Genomic DNA, 26460 nt, shown 5'->3' on the forward strand with positions numbered 1-26460 from the left:
CCGAATGCAACGGAAATCGCTAGCTGTGATGAACATTACGGATAAACAAATTATTAGACTATCCGGAAAATTGGATGATTTATTCAAGAGAAAGAACTTCACAAAATCAGGATTGACTGATAGAGCTGTCGGATGTCCTTCTGAGGGATAATGTGGCAAGTTGTGACGAACTGGCGCTTTAGAACTCCAAAATCCGGAGCTAGTTGGAGGGCCCTACCCACAATGCTTGAAACGTCCTCAGTTGGGGAGGGATCCGGCGACCTTTCTGGCGGAGGTGCGGTTTGAAAAGTACGAAGACAAGCAGAGGAAACTCTCGCCATGTACGAGTGGTGAGTTCCGCTTCGAACTGAGCTCTGATGTCCACCGAAGACGTGTCCGGAGACGCCCCACACAGCGGTGGGATACCGTCACCAGTCATACCGCCCGATAAACAGGTGTGATGGTTTGGAGTGCCACTTATTTTCATAGAAGGACCCCTTTCGTTAGCATCGGCGGCACAGTTATACCACAGCGGTACGTCGACGATATGGTAGGTCCGTTTTGTTGGCCTCAGCGACAAAACCATACTTGGCTCACATTTCAGCAAGATAATGCCCGCCCACTGAGGTCGAGATTCTCTACTGCTTGTATTAGTGCTTGCCAAACCCCATGTTGGCCAGCAAGGTTGTAAGTAGGCTGTTTATGTTTTCTTTATGTAAGTAGGCTGTTTATATTTTCTTATTGGCAACGTTACGTAGCGGTCTGTATGAAAATCACTGGCTGTGCTGTGTGCAGTCTGTGGCTAGTTTGCATTGTTGTCTGCCATTGTAGTGTTGGGCAGCGGCAGCTGGATGTGAACAGCACGTAGCGTTGCGCAGTTGGAGGTGAGCCGCCAGCAGTGGTGGATGTGAGGAGAGAGATGGCGGAGTTTTGAAATTACGTATATTATGACTTTTGATGATATTAAGGTAAATACATTGTTTGTTCTCTATTAAAATCTTTCATTTGCTAACTATCCCTATCAGTAGTTAGTGCCTTCCGTAGTTTGAATCTTTTATTTAGCTGGCAGTAGTGGCGCTCGCTGTATTGCAGTAGTTCGAGTAATGAAGATTTTTGTGAGGTAAGTGATATGTGAAAGGTATAGATTAATGTTAGTCAGGGCCATTGTTTTGTAGGGATTATTGAAAGTCAGATTGCGTTGCGCTAAAAATATTGTGTGTCAGTTTAAGCACAGTCGTGTATAATTTTTCTAATGGGACGTTTCAAGGTCACCGGATCTCTCCCCAATTGAGGACTTTTGAAGCATTCAAATGTTCAAATGTGTGTGAATTCTTAATACCAAACTGCTGAGGTCATCGGTCCCTAGACTTACACACTACTTAAACTAACTTAACGCTAAGGACAACATTTACACCCATGCCCGATGGAAGACTCGAACCTCCGGCGGGAGGGGCTTTGAAGCATTATGGGCAGGCCCCTCCAACTAGCTCGGTATTTTGACAATCTAACGCACCAATTGGACAGAATATGAAACGATATCCCCACAGGACATCCAACAACTCTGTTAACCAATGCCAAGCCCAATAACTACTGCATCAGGCCAGAGGCGGACCAACGAGTTATAGATTTGTTCATTTCGTGATGCACTCTCTCTTGAATAAATGTTCCATTTTTTTTCCTGAAATTTTTCCTTCTTTACATGTACATCACATCTACCGATTTCCATCCCATTCGGAAATTTTTTAAAGGACTGTGTATTCGAATCATGCCATTCCTGGGGTACTTTCGTTGCATGTCAAGATGAAACTAAGAGTGAGGTTCTGTACCACGTTTTTTAGCAACCTGTCGTATATGTTTCACATAACCGTTAGAAATCGAACTGAGCAAACAGATGATCGCCAAATACCCCACCAAAAATCAGGCCTCTTGCCCCTGTTACAAATCAATAATATTTTATTATTTTTAACTCGATACATACGTTTTCCTTCATTAGGACTCTTTATCCGTTCTTTTTTCTATTTATTTATTTATTACAACAAATCGCTAATGCCTTGTAGTTTCAGAACCAGTAATTTCAGTTCAGGGTCCGGTCCATCAGTTACGCTGTCCGTTTTAACATCTCCCCCCCCCCTCTCGAAGGTTGCTGTTCGCCCAGCAATGGATGTTTAAAAACGAAAACACCTCTGGAACGAACTGCCGTCGTGTTATCCGGAAATTATTCCCGTCTGACTGGTGCCATCGCTGGCTACGTTTGCTCTGAGAGCACCCCGCTATCTCCTTACCTTGTACCTTATATGGTGTCGTCCTTCCTGTCTTCTGTTGTGCATACGGCAGGCCATCTTCGTCCTCCAAACCATAACCCAAGATGATGTCAGCCACGCCGGCCGTTGTGGCCGAGCGGCTCTAGGCGCTTCAGTCTGGAACCGCGCCACCGCTACGGTCGCAGTTTCGAATCCGGCCTCGGGCATGGATGTGTGTGATGTCCTTAGGTTAGTTAGGCTTAATTAGTTCTAAGTTCTAGGGGACTGATGACCTCCGATGTTAAGTCCCATAGTGCTCAGAGCCATTTGAACCATTTTTGATGTAAGCCTCAGATACATGTGATTTTAGCTGGAATCACAGAGAGAGCAGTGTGCCTGCTGGCGGCACCATCAGATAATGGTGGCAGCCCAGCTGTGCTTCCTTCCATCCTCCCTCACCGGCAGCTTCCAATTGCTGACAAAGCGACGTCAGTACCCCCACTCTGCCGCTGAGTGAAATGCTCCGACTGATGGCTTTTGACAATGCCCTTTCTCTTTAATAAACTACCCCGTTGCTTGGTTTGTGTAGGGCAAAGTGCTATACCTCGGAGCACTTTTCAGACTTCCGGCTCTAGCCAGTCCTGTAATAGAAATTCAATATACACTACTGGAAATTGAAATAAGAACACCGTGAATTCATTATCCCAGGAAGGGGAAACTTTATTGACACATTCCTGGGGTCAGATACATCACATGATCACATTGACAGAACCACAGGCACATAGACACAGGCAACAGAGCATGCACAATGTCGGCACTAGTACAGTGTATATCCACCTTTCGCAGCAATGCAGGCTGCTATTCTCCCACGGAGACGATCGTAGAGATGCTGGATGTAGTCCTGTGGAACGGCTTGCCATGCCATTTCCACCTGGCGCCTCAGTTGGATCAGCGTTCGTGCTGGACGTGCAGACCGCGTGAGACGACGCTTCATCCAGTCCCAAACATGCTCAATGGGGGACAGATCCGGAGATCTTGCTGGCCAGGGCAGTTGACTTACACCTTCTAGAGCACGTTGGGTGGCACGGGATACATGCGGACGTGCATTGTCCTGTTGGAACAGCAAGTTCCCTTGCCGGTCTAGGAATGGTAGAACGATGGGTTCGATGACGGTTTGGATGTACCGTGCACTATTCAGTGTCCCCTCGACGATCACCAGTGGTGTACGGCCAGTGTAGGAGATCGCTCCCCACACCATGATGGCGGGTGTTGGCCCTGTGTGCCTCGGTCGTATGCAGTCCTGATTGTGGCGCTCACCTGCACGGCGCCAAACACGCATACGACCATCATTGGCACCAAGGCAGAAGCGACTCTCATCGCTGAAGACGACACGTCTCCATTCGTCCCTCCATTCACGCCTGTCGCGACACCACTGGAGGCGGGCTGCACGATGTTGCGGCGTGACCGGAAGACGGCCTAACGGTGTGTGGGACCGTAGCCCAGCTTCATGGAGACGGTTGCGAATGGTCTTCGCCGATACCCCAGGAGCAACAGTCCCTAATTTGCTGGGAAGTGGCGGTGCGGTCCCCTACGGCACTGCGTAGGATCCTACGGTCTTGGCGTGCATCCGTGCGTCGCTGCGGTCCGGTCCCAGGTCGACGGGCACGTGCACCTTCCGCCGACTACTGGCGACAACATCGATGTACTGTGGAGACCTCACGCCCCACGTGTTGAGCAATTCGGCGGTACGTCCACCCGGCCTCCCGCATGCCCACTATACGCCCTCGCTCAAAGTCCGTCAACTGCACATACGGTTCACGTCCACGCTGTCGCGGCATGCTACCAGTGTTAAAGACTGCGATGGAGCTCCGTATGCCACGGCAAACGGGCTGACACTGACGGCGGCGGTGCACAAATGCTGCGCAGCTAGCGCCATTCGACGGGCAACACCGCGGTTCCTGGTGTGTCCGCTGTGCCGTGCGTGTGATCATTGCTTGTACAGCCCTCTCGCAGTGTCCGGAGCAAGTATGGTGGGTCTGACACACCGGTGTCAATGTGTTGTTTTTTCCATTTCCAGGAGTGTATTTTCTTATTCCATGTAACATGTGCTGTAGTCTTTGCCTGGAATTACGATAATTACGTGTCCTCGTAATCTTTCGCGGTAACATACTCCAATAAAATCTTCTCGGTTTACAAGAACGTCATTTCGAATAAAACACTCGAGCTTTCCACAGCAGTGTCCGCCCGTGTCATCAGGAGTCTAAATCAGTGACTGCCGTGGCTGGCACCGTGTTCTGCTCGTACAGTTGTAATGGAGACTCTGCAACATCCGACAGAGTACCGGAGCGGCCCACGAACGGAGGGAAAGTTGGACAGCTCCAAGCGGCTCCGTCCAACACCACCTGGACTTCACGAACTGAAAAATGCCTTTATCATCAGAGTCTTCAATAAGCTTATCTAAAATACCTGGCATTATCTCTAATAAATGCTCTTTATCTTCATACTCTGGAGATTTAATTTATTTTCATAGGAAACTGATATCTGTTCTGGGAGTTATTCATTGATAATCCTTTATAAAAAACTGAAACTTCCAACTGTTTGTTAATAACTACAGAGTAACATAAATTAGGTACAGATCCTGTTCTCTCAATGCTAAGAAAAATTACACTGTCTATCTTGCTGATGTCGGTCCACAACGAAGAAAAGTTGACTCAGATATATTTGAAATTTTGTTTCCGATTTCGTATTCATCTGCAGAATTCACACTCTCACTTATCGTTTTCTGAAGCTGTGCTGCTTCCAGACGCATCCGCTTTTCATCAGGCAATTCCCGGAAAGCCAGTTGCGATGACAAACAGGAAGGACAACCAGCAAATATCGATGGAACACATCCATCTTTTATCCCCGGTCGTTCAAGATTTACATTTAACATCCGTCCTGTGTTCTCGTCAAAGCAGCTTGCTGTCCACACAATACTTTCCGGTTGGAAATGTCTGTGACAGATCTGTAACAGCACAGTACTAATTAATATAACTATTCTGTGAGACAATAGTTGCATTAATGAGAGACGTTCACAGTCAGATTCGTATTAACCTCGCAGCAATGGTCCAGAATTAAGAAACAAATGATACTGGTACATCATACATAACTGCTTTTAAGAACAATTGGCAAATGTGGTGCAATGGAAACAAATAACGCGTTATAAATTTTTCGTAATTTACTTACCCTTGAATGACGTGTAGGCACAAAATTCCTGTCTCAGAATAGCTGCAATCCAGCGATTTCTCAACTTCACACATTTGGGAAATCGAAACATGTGCACTTTCACGCCTTTTTTGGATTTATAATTTCTCTGGAAAAAGGGAACGCAGCACTTGTATCCCATACTTTGAAGAACTGTGACACACACTTTCAACACAACATACACGCCAACAGGACTGCCGACCAAAGATAAGATGGAAAACAGTTTGTGACGTCAAGTGCCAATATGGCCGCTGTGTATAGGCCTTCTATCTAGAAGGCTTTGCTCCCGGGACCGAGTGACGTCACATGGAGCATGCGGCGGGCGCCACGTTTGAAACTGCCGCTCCCGCTTCCCTACAAGCGTCAAGCCTACGTCTTTGCACTCGCTCAGTGTCAAAAGCCCACCCCGTGCCCTATTAAGGTCTCTGTTAAAACGGTTGCTGTCTGTTTTAATTTCGGCCGCTTCTTTACTAACAGAATACCAGTGTGATGTGCTTTGAGCCAAAACTCTCGGTCTTTTTTTTTTCTTTTTTTCAAATTGTATTGTTTGCCGACTTCTCAAGTTCCCATTGTTTGATGTGTCATGAACGCTCTGCACAACGCTCGACAACAGTGCGAATGGTTTGTCCTGTGTGGATACTACCACATTCACAGGAGACACTATACACTCCAGGAACTCTAACAGCTATGTTGTCTTTAACGGGCCATAACATATCTCTTATCTTGGAGGCGGGCCGGTACACTGGTCTCAGTCCATGTCTCTTCATCAGGCGCCCTACCTTGCTAGTAGTTGCTCTACACTAAGGAAGGAATGCAGCTAGGCAGGCCTGTTCTGCCGATTCAATCGGCGTTTTTCGTCAATGGTACTTGAAAGCTTTTGCAATTTCTCACTTGCTGTAACCATTTTTTTCTTGATACCCGCTTCAAATGCTGAAATTCACACTGTAGATAGTCGTCGTCAGATATAATCTTTGCCCTTTGTACTAACGTGTTCAGTACTGCTTTTCGAGTATAGGGCGGTGAAAGTTGTTGGTGTTTAAGCACCGATCAGTGTCTGTAGATTTCCTGCACACTGAATGACCAAGCCCACCTCTCACCTTCCGTTGAACTAAAACATTCAAGAACGGAAGCTTACCATCGCTCTCCGACTTTAATGTTTGGATGGACACGATTCTTGTGGTCGACGACCTGCTTCAGTGCATTTTCACCATGAGGCTATTTCAAGAAGGTGTTGACAACGTATCGTAAGAAGCAATATGATTGCAACCTCACAGAGTTATACGCAGTACATGCTGTAACTCGTTGCCCAACAGTTTCCACCTCAGACCGCCAAGTTGTTCCGCCATGCCTTAACGATAACGTACTTTACGTACCGCAACGAATATCATGAGATGACGGATAGCACAGCCATGGGATCCACACTGTCTCCGACCGTCGCGTAATTTTTCATGCAGAAAGTTCTGAACTCTACTTGGGATAGGTAAGGTTTATCCAAAAGTGAAAAACTGTTACAAGATAAAACATTTTCAGGATATCAAATGAAACACCTTTCAGCCATATAGTTTCCAATCTTATTTTATTTGGCTACCCGTTTCGGCAATTTACTACGTCAGCTTCAGGCCCCTAACGACGTGTAGGAAAATTCCACCTTGGTTCTGGTCTGGTCGTCAGATGATGTGAAGTGATCGCTATAGCAAAAAATGGCTCTGAGCACTATGGGACTCAACGGCTGTGGTCATAAGTCCCCTAGAACTTAGAACTATTTAAACCTAACTAACCTAAGGACATCACACACATCCATGCCCGAGGCAGGATTCGAACCTGCGACCGTAGCGATCGCTATAGCAATCAGAAATCTAATAACAGTATTTCCGGTCCCTTTTTTGACCAGAACCAATGTGGAACCTTCCTACATGTCAGTCAGGGGCCTCAAGATGGCGTAGTAAATCGCCGAAATTGGTAGCCAAATAAAATAAGTTTGGAAACTAGACTACTGAAAGGTGTTTCATTTGACATTCTGTATCGAACAGCCGAGTCCCGCAACCATCTCAGAAAAGATGGACATACAGGAAACATTTCCATGTGCTTGCGGACAAGTATTGTGTTCAAATTTAAAAGTATTTCAATTAGGAAAATCTTGCCAATACTGTATTAAGTATGTAGGCTGCCATTTGTATCAATTTTTTACAAATGGAAGCCTACGTATTAAAGACACTATTGGCAACACATAGCTGACTTCCCTGGTAGGCCATGTGCATCAAACTGATACGTAACTCAGACCACGTAATTCGTATACGCAGCTGCGTTGAAGTCAAACGTATATATAGTTGTCCAGGCCTCCTGGAGAGCCCGTGCCCTTTTGGTTCCGAACTTCGTTGACGGATCCTCTCCATACTTGCCATGTGATTACTGACAGGCTCTGCTCAAGGTTGGTAGCTATGTGTAAGGTCTGTCCGAATGAAAAGTCCATGTGCTTGGGCAGTCTCTTCATTATTCACACACGTAAAGTAAAGCATAAAGTATACTAATTCCAATATGTTGTTGCATCTGCTATGAATTTGTAAACTAGTCTGTTGAATTATTATAAATTCGGTATTTATATTATTTCTGTTCTATCCTTCCAAAAATTAAGTCAGTCGCCTGAAATGCTGAAAGTAGTGTTCATTTGTTATGAAAGGTTGTGCATAATTCCTATACTCATGGACTACAAGGAATAATATTGAATAAATTAAGTAAACAGGCCATGTGTCTAGCAATTATACACACGTGAAAAAAGGTCTCGGGCTGGTACGTAATCTTGGATCATTCAAGTCCGGTAGCCAATGTGTTAATAGTCAACGTGTTACATTAGTACTCTACTACACACCAATAATCACTAATTGAAACCAAATTAAGAAATATGATTAAAAAAACACTTACAAGTTAGGCGAATTTAAACTCGTTCATTAGATCGAAATGCCGACCAGGTAACATGTGTTGCCTGAGCTACAACACTCTCCCTGCTTGCAAAAATTTTGTATGTTACTTTTTGCATAAACGTATCATTAAGGCGTTATCTATGTACATTCAACAACTGTTTAAATGCTTAACACGAATATAGAAGTTTTCGAATTTGTCTCCTGTTTTCTGAACAAGTGACATGTTTCGTCTTGGGATGACTGAAGCTCGTTTCCTCATTTTCCGCGTATTTTCCGCAAAAGACTCGAATATGTCCATCATTGAACCTGTTAGCGCAGTGGTCGTTAAATTGCGGCCCGTGGGATGCACACTGTCCGAATCGAAGCATTCGTAAGACTCGCAGTTCTCCGTCCGTATTTTATAATAAGCTGCGTCTAGCAACTAGGACTGCTGATATTTTTAAAAATATCAGGAGACCGGTACATCGATATTTAAGAAAGTATCGTTATCGGATCTCGATACGCAGACAAAAAGTAACGAGATATCGAAGGATAAAATATAGACGTATCACCCTATACAATATCGGCTGCACATTGTAAATATACTGCCGGTTACAGGGCTGTGTATGTAAGCATTGATTTATTATAGATATGCTGTACATCAACAAGCTAGCAGCCTGCCTATCCCCCTTAGAGTAAGAATTGAAAGAAGCACAACTTGAAATTTTGTAAGTTAATAATGGGTCTTTGTGCAGATGAAAAGCTTGTATCACAATACTTTTTGATCGAATGTTGTGTTGTTAATTAACAACTGGGTACAAGGTGCATTTTCACGCAATATTTCATACCAGTGAACCTCTTATACCTTATTTTCTTAATTTGCCATTGACTGCATGTCGAAATTAACCTTTTTTCGTGCTCATGTAGGAAAACTGCGTAGTGTATAGCTAAACGTTGCAGTTACTGTTGGTAGCACCGAGCGCCGATTCCGACCATTTTCCTTCACACGTCTCCACTAGCTGCAAAGGTCATTCTTGTCGTTTGGTTTTTTTGTTCATCATTATCAGTAGCTCTTTCTAAAGGATGCCGATGTGAAGAAATCGCACACTAGTTGCGTTAAAAACTGTTTTCTTAACGCAAGTGGTGTGCTATTTCTTCACATAGTTATCCTCGTTTTTCCCTCCACACCACCACCCCCTTGCCCCTCCCTCCCAGTGCAACAGGACTTCTTCTTTCGTGCCACCTATACTCGTTATGCTTATCCATTACGGATATTTTAGAAATGGTTCAAATGGCTCTGAGCACTATGGGACTTAACATCTGAGGTCATCAGTCCCCTAGAACTTAGAACTACTTAAACCTAACTAACCTAAGGACATCACACACATCCATGCCCGAGGCAGGATTCGAACCTGCGACCGTAGCGGTCGCGCGGTTCCAGACTGAAGCGCCTTTAACCGCGTGGCCACACTGGCCGGCGATATTTTAGAACCCTGACTGTAAATTGAATGTAAATAAGTTATATAAAACTGCAGCCAGTGACTTTACCTACACGTGTTTCACACAGTCACAGACTGGACGTGACGAAAGCTCAAAAAGTACTAAGGCACCTTCACACATTGAAAGTAAAATTATGTTCTAACACAATTTCAAAAGAAAATAACTCAAATATTTACCGAAAGTTACTAAAAAAATATAAAATAAAAATATCGGCACTCGGTACGGCCATTTTGATATCGACATACCTGTATATCGAGGGAGAAAATATCGCAAATATGTACTGATTTCTCTGTGGTGATATCGACATATCGCTATTTTATCAACTGTCCTATTAGTAGCTAACAGCTGAATCGAAAAACATCAACTAACATTAAGACCTCCTTTCCTGTTCAGTAAAATACAAAAATACTTACAGAGAGAGACATTTTAAAGTATGCTTAATTTTAATTGATGTTGAAGAATTCGGTCGTGAGCTAAATAAGATTTGTCGCTTACGTCAGGGTCTGACTGGTACGTAGCCCCTGCCTCTGCGGGTTGGACGGAAGTGAGAGGGGGGGGGGGGAGGATATTTAATCGTTTGTCTTCCTGTGCTGACAACTCAAGAGCGTGCGCAGCTAGCACCTGTGGGCTGCTATATTATAAATTTCAAGCGGAAGTAACATGGATTCGTGTATGCGCATTATAGAGACGGCCATCTTCAAATGTGGTACATGTTTCTAACAACATGAAATCAAATTAAGGGTGTTGTAATGCATCGCAATGCGTAAAGGAAAAATGACAACCAAAACATTTGATAAACAAATGAGATCGTGTCTCATATTGCAGTTTCTGTTGTTAATTAATGTAACATTCTTATTTACGGAGGTATCCAATTAATAATAAGAGGAAGGTGTGGTAAAGGGGACAGGACGGGGAAAGTGCCCTTTGCGTGTTTATTTTTGGCACAGAATAGAGCTGCAGCCTGCCGAGAAGTGGTCAACTAGTTCTAATACACATAGCAATTGTTGTGATTGAGATTTACAGAGGAATCTTGTTCCGTTATACTTAGAATTATTTTTTTTAGCCGTCTTATGTAAGATAAATCATTTATATTATTCTTGTTACCTCACTTAAATGGAGAGTAATAATTTTTTTACAATATCAATGTTTAAGCGACCTCTTTTGGCCCACATATATAATTTCTTGTTTTTCATTTCAGTTCAATAATTTCTTCTGTGGATCATTAATTAATACGTACATGTTATCGAACCAGGAGATGTGACCACCTTGGGCAACAAGAGTTAGTTACTTCCCTATATGACGCAAACTATTACAGATCAGACAGACTTGTGCGTATTTTTATATATGCAAAGCTATCATCCGTTATCCCATCTGTTTGTGACATTAAGTTATATTTTTCTGAAACCGTCTCTGTTCTGTTACATTTGGCGTAACACAGGAGTCCCAACTGGAAACGAGCTGCTGCATTCGCGTGGTATTGATTCAGATAGTAGGTGGTGAAATTCCTAGAAAATGTGCCCGGAAATCGGAAAAACAAACATGGGTTCCTGTCGCGATGGCACTGACCACAGTATCCACTTAGGTACGGAAAACTGGTCACTATGTACGCCTTCAGAAAAATGCCGATAGTTCTTTTTCCACTTAACAATATTTGGTGTGATACCTCATAGTATGCAGATTCAGCACGCGTAAGTGGTAAGCTTATCTCAATAATCATGGTTCGATGAAAACTGAATTTCTCTTTGAGTGGCCGCTTTACCCACACCCCTTCCTACGCGGCCCGACGTCTCGCCCGACAACGTCAATATTGGCTGTTAAGAGGACACGAACGCGAAAGCGACCAAAATTGGGAAAAATTTTTTGTTGGATCTTCATTTGATGCATGGTATTGAAATTTTAATTCCGGAATGTTACGTTCCAATTCCACTCCTAAGTGTCATAAAATTAATAATCAACAAAAGCTTGCATGGGGTTACGCCCCATTGTTGTTCTATATTTTCCAAAATTATTTATTCCTGTGGTGTTTTCTTCCAGTTTTATGCAGTCATAATGTGGGAAATACTTCGGTGTGTAGGAGATACAGAACGTCCACAAAGTGTGCGCACGGAAAAAGTCAGTCCTAATGAAAGTTACAAACCTCTGATAGCAGAACCATGCCCCAAGACGACGTTTGTTTCTACAACTGCTGATCAATTGCAGTGTGTGATACTTGTTTAGTTTTTAACACTGCTAATCTTGGCAGACTACGGACTCTACAGAGGCTAGGATTTGAACGAGAAGCTTTCGCACTGTCGATATTGAAGGATATCGATAACATAGAATTGATGCAGCTGGTGTTATTATTACTCAATCTGAAAATCAGATTACCCTAAGAGGACAAGCAAGGAAGAGACTGCTTGAGGATGAAGAGCAGAATGCCGCACGGGGTAGCCGCGTGGTTCAAGGCGTCTTGTCACGGTCCGCGCTGCTGCCCCCGTCGGAGGTTCGAGTCCTCCCTCGGACATGGGTGTGTGTGTCGTTCTTAGCGTAAGTCAGTTTAAGTTAGATTAAGTAGTGCTTAAGCTTATGGACCGATGACCTCAGCAGTTTGGTCCCACCAGACCTTACCACAAATTTCCAAATTGAAGAGCAGAATGCGTATATTTCGCACTAGTTCACCCATATGAAGTAAGACCTAATACAAACAATATCAAATCTTTATTTGGGTTTCCTCTAAGTAACATGCTGTCGACTTTTCCTCACGTACCACAGACGATATAGTACTTGTCGTGCAGTTAGTCAATACTATAGTGAAACATTCTGTGCAAGAAATTTTCATTCACTACAGAAGTTTGGAAAGATGAAAAAATCTAGGAAAAAATGTCCATGCTCTGTTTCGCAGATATTTTAATAATGGTACATTAAACTTGTGCAAAAGTACATTAATAGCGTTGTGAAAGATTTTCGATAAAGGAACATTTGTACTCACGTTGCTGAAAATTTTTCTATTGTTTATAATTAAAAACACAACTTCAGTCTGCATGAAAACTCATGTGTGTATTACTGTATCTGCGGTAGCAGGCACAAAAGCGAATAATATTCCTCAATATGCTTCTATTGGGAAAAACCAATAAACAAGAACATTGCTGATGTCGACAAAGTAATCGAAAGAAAACACAATTCAAGCAAGAAATAAAGTAGGGATCCCACTTCGGATCTTATAACAGAAGAATAACAAAATAAAATGATTTCCTCACAAGTCTCTCGCTCGGGAAAGTCCGCTAAAGAAATGACAGAAACGAAACTACTAGAGAGTGGTCGGTACAGCATTACCACAAGACTGTCCACGGAGGATAGACCGCCGTTACACGACACTCGTGAGTCACAGTCCGAAGCTACCACTCCTCACGATCCCGACTGTTGATGATGATGATGATGATGATGATGATGATGATGATGATGATGATCATTAGCGGGGTTCTCAACATCGTGGTCATCAGCGCCCATAAAAGTTCCATTCTTTTCATTCCAGTCTCTCCTTTACCCGAATGATGATGATGAGGATAACACAAAAGCACAGTCCCCGCATGGAGAAAATCCTCGCTCCGGCAGGGAAGAAGCAGGAACCTCGTGGGCCAGAGGCAGCAACGCTAGCCATTAGACTACCAGCAGATGAGGGGCGTGGATGTTGCAATCAGGGTGGCAGATCCCTACAACTGCCTTCTGGCCCTTTTTTTTCGTGGGAGGTTGAAGTACAGCTTCACTGGTTGCTCGCGGTCTTACTGTGTTGGTGGATGGTAGAACTGTTCCATTCGACAGTGATTCACAGGAGTGCACTTTGAAGGTGTGGCGGTGGGCTTGAAGTCCCATACCACCTCCAACGGTGGAAGTTCAGGTTGCAGTAAGAGGGAACATAACGACGAACAACATTAGGTATCAACATCGGTGGTTTACGATGGTCGACACCCACCGAGTGGTCAGTTCAATACTAACGCTGCATGAGTGGCCGTATGAAGGCTAACGTTAACCGTGGTTGGAATCGGAGGCCTCAAGGATGGTGGCTTATAAGGCCAGTTGGAGGATGGATCTTCTGGAACTACACTCCTGCAAATGGAAAAAAAAAACATTGACACCGGTGTGTCAGACCCACCATACTTGCTCCGGACACTGCGAGAGGGCTGTACAAGCAATGATCACACGCACGGCACAGCGGACACACCAGGAACCGCGGTGTTGGCCGTCGAATGGCGCTAGCTGCGCAGCATTTGTGCACCGCCGCCGTCAGTGTCAGCCAGTTTGCCGTGGCATACGGAGCTCCATCGCAGTCTTTAACACTGGTAGCATGCCGCGACAGCGTGGACGTGAACCGTATGTGCAGTTGACGGACTTTGAGCGAGGGCGTATAGTGGGCATGCGGGAGGCCGGGTGGACGTACCGCCGAATTGCTCAACACGTGGGGCGTGAGGTCTCCACAGTACATCGATGTTGTCGCCAGTGGTCGGCGGAAGGTGCACGTGCCCGTCGACCTGGGACCGGACCGCAGCGACGCACGGATGCACGCCAAGACCGTAGGATCCTACGCAGTGCCGTAGGGGACCGCACCGCCACTTCCCAGCAAATTAGGGACACTGTTGCTCCTGGGGTATCGGCGAGGACCATTCGCAACCGTCTCCATGAAGCTGGGCTACGGTCCCGCACACCGTTAGGCCGTCTTCCGCTCACGCCCCAACATCGTGCAGCCCGCCTCCAGTGGTGTCGCGACAGGCGTGAATGGAGGGACGAATGGAGACGTGTCGTCTTCAGCGATGAGAGTCGCTTCTGCCTTGGTGCCAATGATGGTCGTATGCGTGTTTGGCGCCGTGCAGGTGAGCGCCACAATCAGGACTCTATACGACCGAGGCACACAGGGCCAACACCCGGCATCATGGTGTGGGGAACGATCTCCTACACTGGTCGTACACCACTGGTGATCGTCGAGGGGACACTGAATAGTGCACGGTACATCCAAACCGTCATCGAACCCATCGTTCTACCATTCCTAGACCGGCAAGGGAACTTGCTGTTCCAACAGGACAATGCACGTCCGCATGTATCCCGTGCCACCCAACGTGCTCTAGAAGGTGTAAGTCAACTACCCTGGCCAGCAAGATCTCCGGTTCTGTCCCCCATTGAGCATGTTTGGGACTGGATGAAGCGTCGTCTCACGCGGTCTGCACGTCCAGCACGAACGCTGGTCCAACTGAGGCGCCAGGTGGAAATGGCATGGCAAGCCGTTCCACAGGACTACATTCAGCATCTCTACGATCGTCTCCATGGGAGAATAGCAGCCTGCATTGCTGCGAAAGGTGGATATACACTGTACTAGTGCCGACATTGTGCATGCTCTGTTGCCTGTGTCTAAGTGCCTGTGGTTCTGTCAGTGTGATCATGTGATGTATCTGACCCCAGAAATGTGTCAATAAAGTTTCCCCTTCCTGGGACAATGAATTCACGGTGTTCTTATTTCAATTTCCAGGAGTGTATTTCGATCACGTGAGTGGCGTAGGAAAATAGTCCGCTTGTCGATTGCGACCTCTGGCGCTGCTGTCGATCGGGAGTGCTCGGCTAGCGGGCCCTGGCGCCCATTGGCGGAGTCACGGGGCTGTGTTTTCATCTCCAGCATCGGCCTCGGTCGTAGTGCAGACATCGGCTTTGCTTTTACTCGTTGTGATACAGGCGCCCCGCATCTCTGTTCTGTCATGCGGGATGACGATGTCATAGGCGGAAGGACGGACTCCGCATGTAGCCAAATACGAGGCGTATTCCGAAAGTAAGGTCCGATCGGTCGCTAAATGGAAACCACAGTAAAAATCCGATAAACCTTTACATAGGTGTGTTGAACAGTCTCTAGTATGGCCGTTGATCACGTCACGGCTTTTTCAGTTCTGAGCGCACAGTGAGCACGTAAAGATGCCTAGAAAACATTTTCCTGCGAAGTATAAGTGCCCGTGAGAGATTTCGCCTGATTTGAAGCAGCCCACACAGCATAACTGTCACGCATTTCTTTCTTAATGACAATTCTCGGCAGCATCCTGCAGGAACAATTAGGATGCCCTCCATCGTTTTCGATGGGAAGTGTTTGATCGCCCTCCATACAGCCTGGAGTTTGCTCCCTCTGATTTTCAACTATGCTGACATGAATCGCTGGCTATGAAGTCAACGTTTTGGCACAGACAACGGACTGCAGATCAACGTAGAGAATCGTCGAAAGTGCAGGCGGCTGCCTGCTATGACGGGCGTATTGTAAAGTTGATACAACTCCACCACAAATGTCTCAGACGGAGCGGCGACTACGTAGAGACGCTGCTGGAAGTTGTGGCTAACTATTGCAAATAAAACACTTTTGATTTTCATTATGGTTTCCATTTCGCGACCAATCGGACCTTACTTTCGGAATGCGCCTCGTTCCATTCCTTAACAATTGTGCCAAATTTAGTTACATTGCCGTGAAAACTTTGAATTTTATAAGACTTTTTACAAAGTATTACAGTATTACAACTTCGCATACGTCCCTCTGCGGCGGCGCGGTTCTTTCCGTCCCTTTACGACGAAACCTGCACCTACGTCTGAACATTGTCACAGCATATCAGTAGGGAAGCCGAGCGAAACCTACTGTACTTCTGCGTGAACCAGCATGCAATTAAAGTCACTAGCCTACGTTTCGGGAGAAAGTTTTCACACGAAATGAAAGGTTGGAAATTTTGTCCTCAATTAATATTTTCTGAAACTTAGGTGAACAAGTATCAGTGCCAAGCCCGTGCTAGTCTTAACACAGTCACTCACAACCCTTTCACTCACGTCAGCAAGTTTATGGTGTTGCATTTGCCGGAAACGTAATAACTACAAAAATACTGATTGTTTTTAATTGATAATGCTCGCCAAATATTAAGTCTGTCGGTACCAAATGCAGTCACAGATTTTAGCCACCGACCTGCTCAATACGCCACGCGGAATATATGTCTTATCTCGTCACAAACTTCACTAAAAAATTCCAAATTTCTACACGCCCATCGGAATAATTATGCCGTCACTTTAACACACTTTTGATGTATGAAACACTGCTAGATCGGACAACTTATCGTTTCCATCGAAACTACTACTACACACGTCCGAACTGTTTCGTGGCTAGGCTCCGACTCCTCTCTAGAATATTCTAAGTCTTCTCTACCAGCAGAGAAAGGCGCGCAAAGAATATTGCTTTACCATTGGTCAGTTTACTCAACAGCCAATAGCAAAACTACATTCTCCCGCGTCAGTCCGCGCTTTTCATCAATAACCAATCGCAAAATAGTAAAGCTAACGACTGCACTTTTTACCGACGTAATTATCTAATATGCTGACGTTTTGCTTATGCATAAAGTTATTTACTATTGTTATTTATACCTGAATTAACTTTCCCTTTACCATAAACTTACTTTACAAATCTATTCTACAAAAATCCCCTTTGTCCACGTCCATACTTCTTCAAAATGTTCCGACACTGAATCCCACTACATAACTCGTTAAACAATTCTCTTCATGAAACTTCCTGGCCGATTAAAACTGTGTGCCCAACCGAGACTCGAAATCGGGACCTTCGCCTTCGCGGGCAAGTGCTCTACCATCTGAGCTACAGAACCACGACTCACACCCGGTCCTCACAGCTTCACTTCTGCCAGTATCTCGTCTCCTACCTTCCAAACTTTACAGAAGCTCTCCTGCGAACCTTGACGGTTCAATCCCGTCTCCGGCCATCCTGATTTAGGTTTTCCGTGATTTCCCTAAATCGTTTCAGGCAAATGCCGCGATGGTTCCTTTGAAAGGGCACGGCCGATTTCCTTCCACATCCTTCCGTAACCCGAGCTTGCGCTCCGTCTCTATTGACCTCGTTGTCGACGGGACGTTAAACACTAATCACCACCACCATCCTGCGAACCTTGCAGAATTAGCACTCCTGAAAGAAAGGATACTGCGGAGACTTGGCTTAGCCACTGCCTGGGGGATGGGATTTATCTTCATATTAACCTTAAATCACACTCACGCGTCATCCATACTGCTAAAACACATTTATAACGTTTTATTTACACAAAAAGACAGAATAACACTTTATGAAAATACTAGAACAGTTTATGAAAAACATTCTACTACTTTAGTGCACTCTAGTGGGCACAATCAAAACTAAAATCACAGTCCCCCTATCCAATATTGTCCTCTATCAGCTGATACATAAACTACGTGCGCGTGCAGTCTCGGGTCACCATCTGTCACTATCCAGCTCTTAGACACATCTCCCACTTCACCGCCTCCAAGGCAGGATCGTTGTACCGCGCTACGCCTCACCTCCCCCTCCCCCCCCCCCTTAAGCAAAACGTTCGACGGGCATTGTGTTAGCGCAATATCAAGTGAAGTAAAATTTAAGATCCTGTCGTAGCAGAAACGATAATAGCATATTATCACGATGTTGATGTACGGGAGACCAGAGAGAGGACAGAGAGACAGTGGTGGTGTGTGTGCTGCAGTGGTGGCGACCTCGCAGGAACCGGTGATCGGCTGGATCGACAACGTGTACGGCCCCACGGGCGTGTGTGTGGCGGCCACGCTGGGGCTGCTGCACGTGATGCCGTGCGACAAGCACACCATCGCCCACATCGTGCCGTGCGACCTGGTCGTCAACTGCGTCATCGCCGCCGCCTGGGACGTCGCCACCAACAGGTAGGCCGGAGGCAGAGACCAGCTTCTGCCCCGCAGCCCCGCGCCCTGACGTTCAAATCCACGGTTACGAGGGAGAGTTAAAACTCATAGGCACTTCGTTAGAAAACCTGTTACTGGGAAAACAGCATTGCAAGTACCATCATTTGTCATGAAACTTCCTGGCCGATTAGAACTGTGTGCCGGACCGAGACTCGAACTCGGGACCTTTGCCTTTCGCGAGCAAGTGCTCTACCAACTGAGCTACCCAAGCACGACTCACGCCCCGTCCCCACAGCTTTACTTCTGCCAGTGCCTCGTCTCCTACCTTCCAAAATTTACAGAAGCTCCCTGCGAACCTTGCAGAACTAGCACTCCTGAAAGAAAGGATATTGCGGAGACATGGCTTAGCCACAGCCTGGGGGATGTTTCCAGAATGAGATTTTCACTCTGCAGCGGAGTGTGCGCTCATGTGAAACTTCCTGGCAGATTAAAACTGTGTGCCGGACCAAGACTCGAACTCGGGACCTTTGCCTTTCGCGGGCAAGTGCTCTACCAACTGAGTAGTGTTTATGATCGTTTTATGATCGTTTCTGCAAGGTTTACTCATTTACTACTTTAAGTGTCTCATTTCCTAATCTAATTCCCTCAGCATCACCCGACTTAATTCGACTACATTCCATTATCCTCGTTTTGCCTTTGTTGATATTCATCTTATATCCTCCTTTCAAGACACTGTCCATTCCGTTCAACTGCTCTTCCAAGTCCTTTGCTGTCTCTGACAGAATTACGATGTCATCGGCGAACCTCAGAGTTTTTATTTCTTCTCCATGGTCTGAGGGAATTTCGCCTGTCTCATAGATCTTGCTCACCAGATGGTAGAGTTTTGTCAGGACTGGCTCTCCCAAGGCTGTCAGTAGTTCTAATGGAATGTTGTCTACTCCCGGCGCCTGCAGTATGGAGAGGTAAATGTACATACCTGACTCTTCAAAAACAGCGTTTGATTTGCTCACACAATGCTTTCCGTCGTTATCCAGCTTACTGCTAAATAATTTTTTGATTCATCATTTACTTATTTTTCTGGGGGACTTTGTTCCACATCGTTCTTGTCATATTTCCCATAATCCTATCATCTTGCTGCGCTCATTCAGTTACTTCTTTATCATTTCTTCCAATTTCATTCGGTACTTTTGACCGTTTTCAGCCGATGCCCACTCAGTGAAACGTTCACTACAGGCCTATACTTTTTTTCTCATCGTGACCACGAGCCCACATTTCTTTGCATTAAATTTCATCGCATACACTCTTCCCGAACGTGTAATCCAATCAGTCTCTTCACAAACTTTGTAGTTCCGTCCTGGAGAAAGGAATTTGGCATCATGCACAAACACTAACGTGGCTCTTCATTACCAGGGTTAAATATCTTTTTTGTGCTACCCCCCCCCCTTTCTTCCCACTTAGTTCCGTTGCACAAAAGAAAGAGTTCTGTGTAATTTCTGCTCACTATGAAAACAGGAATAGACTTTACATCTGAAAAGGAAAAAGAAAACATCGGAAATCGCACAAAAAACTTGTTCACTGCTTACCTCATAAATTCTGGTTCGGAAATAGCTGTTTATCTGTAACTTTATAACTTCGAACATAATTATTTCTTCGAGCATAATTATTAATACTGCTGTATTAACTATAATAAAACAATTTATATAGCTACTATGTACAATGTTTTTCGCATTTTGTGTTTTAGCCCCCCCATGAGAATGATGCCTCTCTTACCTGTATCACTTACAACATCCAGTTTAGTAAATGGGTGTAGAACGTTCATGAAACCTACATTTTCATGCCACTGCGAAGCGCCTGCCCTATCGATCTTGCTTCTCAATTCAAAATTCAAACGTGGGAAAGCATTTTCTTATTCCATTAGAAACAAACTTTTAAAATTTTGGAAATAAAAATACTCCAACACGCCATCTTGGCTGCAAAAATTCATATTTATCGCCAAATATCAGATCGCATCCAACAAAATGTGCAATTTATGTAAATACAAGAGTTCGGAACTTCCTGGTTGATTAAAACGATATGCCGGACAGAGACTCGAACGCGGGCTCTTTGCCGTGCTTGGATAGCTCAGACGGTAGAGCACTTTCGCGCGGAAGGCAAATGTCCCGAGTTCGAGTCTCGGTCCGGCACACAGTTTTAATCTGCCAGGAAGTTTCATATCAGTGCACACTCCGCTGCAGAGTGAAAATATCATTCTGGACAAGAATTCGGCTTCAAAAGAATTTTCAGTCAAAACAAATACACCTCTAAAAGCCAGCATATTTGACCCCGTTGTACAAAATGCTAAGTCCGTCACATGGACCTGAAAAACTCATTCAGCTTTCGTTTCACTGATTAGTTTTGCTTCCTCTTTTACAATTCTAACAACGAAAATGCTGATAAAATACCTTCTGCACCATTCAAGGTGTAAGTCAACTACCCTGGCCAGCAAGATCTCTGGATCTGTCCCCCATTGAGCATGTTTGGGACAGGATGAAGCGTCGTCTCACGCGGTCTGCACGTCCAGCACGAACGCTGGTCCAACTGAGGCGCCAGGTGGAAATGGCATGGCAAGCCGTTCCACAGGACTACATCCAGCATCTCTACGATCGTCTCCATGGCATTGCTGCGAAAGGTGGATATACACTGTACTAGTGCCGACATTGTGCATGCTCTGTTGCCTGTGTCGATGTGCCTGTGGTTCTGTCAGTGTGATCATGTGATGTATCTGACCCCAGGAATGTGTCCATAAAGTTTCCCCTTCCTGGCACAATGAATTCACGGTGTTCTTATTTCAATTTCCAGGAGTGTATATATATATATATATATATATATATATATATATATATATATATATATACAAGTAGTAAAACAATTACAATATATAAAGACAGAAATGTCATATCTTGAGGTAACAAACAAGGAAAACAAATTATAATACAATAGATGGAAATAGAAGGATATGCATTTCCGGCGTTACAAGTGGCGTCAGAGACCATCACCCTCCTCCCCGGAATTTACGGGAAATAAGTGACTTGTGTGTGCATGTGTAGCGCCAGCTCCCTCCAGCGACCACGACGCGTCGCCGCTGTTTTCCGTGCCAGACGTGGACATACCGGGTGTTAGGTGGATGGTCGTAGTGTTTTAGCTGAGCCGTGTATGCCCTCCAAATCGACTTCCACATCTTGTTCTATCACGTCAGCCGACAGTTGCTCCCTCTGGTAGAGAACTTCAGTGTATTCTTTCCTCCTAGCTCTCTCCTCTACTTGAACAGCTCAAGTCTTCCTGCACATCTTTGTTTTAATTTTTCTCTGATTTGAATCCGTCCTTCTGACGGCCATATCTTTATTGATCCAGTAGCCATTTCGCCTTACCCTCTCTGCACTTCGCATCTATCTGATTATTAAGCGACTTTTACAGCTTATATTAGTTTTTTCTGAGAACTTTCCAACTACCTTCTTTCGTTGATCAATTGAACCAAAATACTTGTTGAGTTACGGAAGGTTACCGCGGAGTTAACGTCCTTTCAACTTTTGTTTTACGAAGGTGAGTCAAATGAAAACCTTAAATATTTTTTTTAAATATTATTTATGGTGCAGAAGTGGTACAAAGATGTATCACTTTTCAACATGATCTCCCCCACGCTCAATGCAAGTCCTCCACCGCTTACAAAGTGCTCTTCATCTGAACGGAACTTCTTTCCTCCCATTGCGTCTTTGAGTGGTCCAGACACATGAAAATCACTTGGGCAAGATCTGGTGAGTATGGTGGATGAGGAAGACACTCAAAATGCAGGTCTGTGATTGTTGCAACTTTTGTACGGGCAGTGTGGGGCCTTGAATTATCATGTTGCAAAAGGACATCTGATGACACCAATCCACGTCGCTTTGATTTGATTGCAGGCTTCAGATGATTTTTTAGGAGATCTGTGTATGATGCAACTGGTGACAGTGGTCCCTCTAGGCATGCAATGCTCCAAAGTGACGCCTTTTTCGTCCCAAAAGAGAGTCAGCATAACCTTCCCTGCTGATGGTTCTGTTAGAAACTTCTTTGGTTTGGGTGATGAGGAATGGCGCCATTCCTTGCTCGCTCTCTTCGTGTGCCATTGGTGGAAGTGAACCCAGGTTCCGTCCCCAGTAACGATTTTTGCAAAGAAACCATCACTTTCTCGTTCAAAGCGCCGAAGAAGTTCTTCACAAGCATCAACACGTCGTTCTCTCATTTCTGGACTCAGCTGGCGTGGCACCCATCTCGCAGACACTTTGTGAAACTGGAGCACATCATGCACAATGTGGTGTGCTGACCCATCACTAATCCGTAAACATGCTGCAATGTCATTCAGTATCACTCGGCGGTTTTCCTTCACTATGGCTTCAACTGCTGCTATGTTCTGTGTAGTCACTACTCGTTGTGCCTGACCTGGACGAGGAGCACCTTTCACTGAAGACACACCATTCGCGAACTTCGTACATCATTCGTAGACTTGCTGCTCTGACAAACATGCATCACCGCAGTGAACCTTCATTCGTCAATGAATTTCAATATGTTTCACACCTTCACTACGCAAAAACAGAATAACAGAACGCTGTTCTTCCCTGGTGCAAGTCGCAAGTGGGGCGGCCATCTTTATACTGATACTGCGACGGCATGTGAGCATCTGCACTATGCTGCCACCTACAGGCCATTCTGCACGCTGTTTGTAGCACGCTTACCAACTTACAGGATAACGGCGAGAAATTTCTATTTGTTATTACAAATCTAAGATTTTCATTTGACTCACCCTCGAAGAATGGTGGTTCTACCTGTATGGACCACTTTGTATATTGCATCTCGCTTAGAGTTTTACCGAGAGAGGTAGCGCAATGGTTCGCACACTGTACTCGCATTCGGAAGCACGACCTTTCGAACCCGCGTCCGGCCGTCCTGATTTAGGTTTTCCGTGATTTCCCTAAATCGCTTCAGGCAAACACCGGTGCGGTTCCTTTGAAAGGGCACGGCCGCCTTCCTTCCCAGTCCTTCCCTAATGCGATGCGACCGATGACCTCGCTGTTTAGCCCCTTCCCCAAATCAAACAAACAACCGTAGAGCTTACTAGGACGGACACTGTCTCATGTCTCTCCGAAACTAACACGGAATTTTTCCGCATCTAACAGTACTGATACTTTGCCAGTCATTGACAGATGATTACACTTCTACATCTACATCTACATCTACATCTACATACATACTCCGCAATCCACCATACGGTGCGTGGTGGAGGGTACCTCGTACCACAACTAGCATCTTCTCTCCCTGTTCCACTCCCAAACACAACGAGGAAAAAATGACTGCCTATATGCCTTTGTACGAGCCCTAATCTCTCTTATCTTATCTTTGTGGTCTTTCCGCGAAATGTAAGTTGGCGGCAGTAAAATTGTACTGCAGTCAGCCTCAAATGCTGGTTCTCTAAATTTCCACAATAGCGATTCACGAAAAGAACGCCTCCTTTCCTTCAGAGACACCCACCCGATCTCCTGAAGCATTTCCGTAACGCTCGCGTAATGATCAAACCTACCAGTAACTAATCTAGCAGCCCGCCTCTGAATTGCCTCTATGTCCTCCTTCAGTCCGACCTGATAGGGATCCCAAACGCTTGAGCAGTACTTATAAGCGATCTCCTTTACAGTTGAACCACATCTCCGCAAAATTCTACCAATGGACCGAAGACGACTATCCGCCTTCCCCACAACTGCCATTACATGCTTGTCCCACTTCATATCACTCTGCAATGTTACGCCCAAATATTTAATCGACGTGACTGTGTCAAGCGCCACACTAGTAATGGAGTATTCAAACATTACGGGATTCTTTTTCCTATTCATCTGCATTAATTTACATTTATCTGTATTTAGAGTTAGCTGCCATTCTTTACACCAATCTCAAATCCTGTCCAAATCATCTCGTATCCTCCTACAGTCACTCAACGACGACACCTTCCCGTACACCACAGCATCATCAGCAAACAGCCGCATATTGCTGTCCACCCTATGCAAAAGATCATTTATGTAGATATAAAACAACAGCGGACCTACCACACTTCCCTGGGGCACTCCAGATGATACCCTCACCTCCGATGAACACTCACCATCGAGGACAACGTGCTGGGTTCTATTACTTCAGAAGGCTTCGAGACACTCACATATTTGGAAACAATCCCATATGCTCGTACCTTAGTTGGGAGTCTGCAGTGGGGCACCGAGTCAAACGTTTTCCGGAAGTCAAGGAATATGGCATCCGTCTGATACCCTTCATCCATGGTTGGCCAGATACCATGTGAAAAAAGGACGAGTTGCGTTCCGCAGGAGCGATGCTTTCTGAAGCCGTGCTGATGTTGGAGAGTAACTTCTCTGTCTCAAGGAAATTCATTATATTCGAACTGAGAATATGTTCGAGACTCCTGCAACAAACCGATGTTAAGGATATTGGTCTGTAATTTTGAGGATCCGTCCTTCTACCCTTCTTATATACAGGCATCACCTGCGCTTTTTTCCAGTCGCTCGAGACTTCACGTTGGGCAAGAGATTCGCGATAAATGCAAGCTAAGTAAGGAGCCAATGCAGTAGAGTACTTGTAATCCCTGACACAGCACTCGTTAAAGCCTGTGCTACGGTAAGTGAGCGGGATTCACCTTATGAGAAAGGATTTTCGTATAGATATCGACCACGTGTACCTGAATGGTGGCAAATCATACTTACATCCACTCTGTAATAACAATGATCCGTCAAGTAAGTTCGAAATGCAATTACACGTCAGGATGGATCAAAAGCAACCCAGAAGATGCTACCAATTTGATAATAATACGGTCGCAAGCCAAATTAGGCATTAACTGTGTTTCTTCCCTGTACAAGTTGGTATATATTCATGCAAAACCACAAGTTGTAACACTGCATAATATAGTAGAATTTTAGAACCAGAAAATCTATTGAACTGATAGTTTCAGATTGTGTACTGATATGGAAAACCATGAATACATAACACTACACTGTAATGTATACTACAAAACTTTATACTGTCTATTAATCTGACTAAAATCGGGCATAGGTTGCCCTAGAAATTGCACTTTCGTGCCACACACAAAATGTCAATTTTGATCAAGATAAAACACTGATAAATTTTGACTTTTATATTGACTTTAACTTTTGCTGGTCAAACCGATTTAGAACACTTCAGAATTCAAATGAATGAGGGGGGATCCCGAAACTGTTATGATCGCTGTATTTAAAAAAATGATTACTGAATTTATTATGCGTTCAAGATTTCCAGTACATAAGTTACTACTCTTTTCATCGTATTTACTGCTCATTTAAATGCCTTTAAATCTGTCTCGAAATAATAAACTTCATTACTATATCAATACTAAAGTTATCTTTCAACTTCGTTAGACCTTCGTTATTCATTTACTGGTTCATTAACAAAACATTTCTTTAAACACCATTCTAATATAGTTAGTTCAGCAAATAATTATTATTAACAAACATTTTAATTTTGATTTCGGGACACTCGGATTGCACAACATTTTGGAAAGGACCCTGTCTAAGTTAGTTGTGAGGATAATTAAATGATGGAAAAGTTCTGGTAAAATTTAGGTTATTATTGCACCAAACAAACACAGTTCACTCTCTGATCCACAAGAATACAGTACTGAAAGTTTCAACCTGCTTGTATCGATGCGGCGGTTGGCGGGCGGCGAGATGGCGAGGCACAGAGCACACATACAACCACAGCTATGGCTCTTGATGTATCGGCACTTTAATTCTTCTTAGCGTCGCAATACTTTTCCATTTAGTGCCTATGGAATTTTGCCATGCTGTGTGGGCGTTAGAATAGCATACCCGGGGCTC

The 26460-nt window shown here is 44.7% G+C and overlaps 1 protein-coding gene across 1 annotated transcript in view; it reads left to right on the forward strand.

The window, feature by feature from the left end:
• LOC126100814 (fatty acyl-CoA reductase wat-like) overlaps positions 1–26460 on the forward strand; it is a 205536-nt gene that overhangs the window by 161040 nt on the left and 18036 nt on the right. Inside the window, exon 6 of the mRNA XM_049911447.1 lies at positions 18376–18568. Within this exon, the coding sequence (XP_049767404.1) occupies positions 18376–18568 (193 nt within the window). The remainder of the gene's footprint in view (positions 1–18375; positions 18569–26460) is intronic.

Source organism: Schistocerca cancellata, chromosome 9 (assembly GCF_023864275.1).
Source record: "Schistocerca cancellata isolate TAMUIC-IGC-003103 chromosome 9, iqSchCanc2.1, whole genome shotgun sequence".
Classification (NCBI taxonomy): domain Eukaryota; kingdom Metazoa; phylum Arthropoda; class Insecta; order Orthoptera; family Acrididae; genus Schistocerca; species Schistocerca cancellata.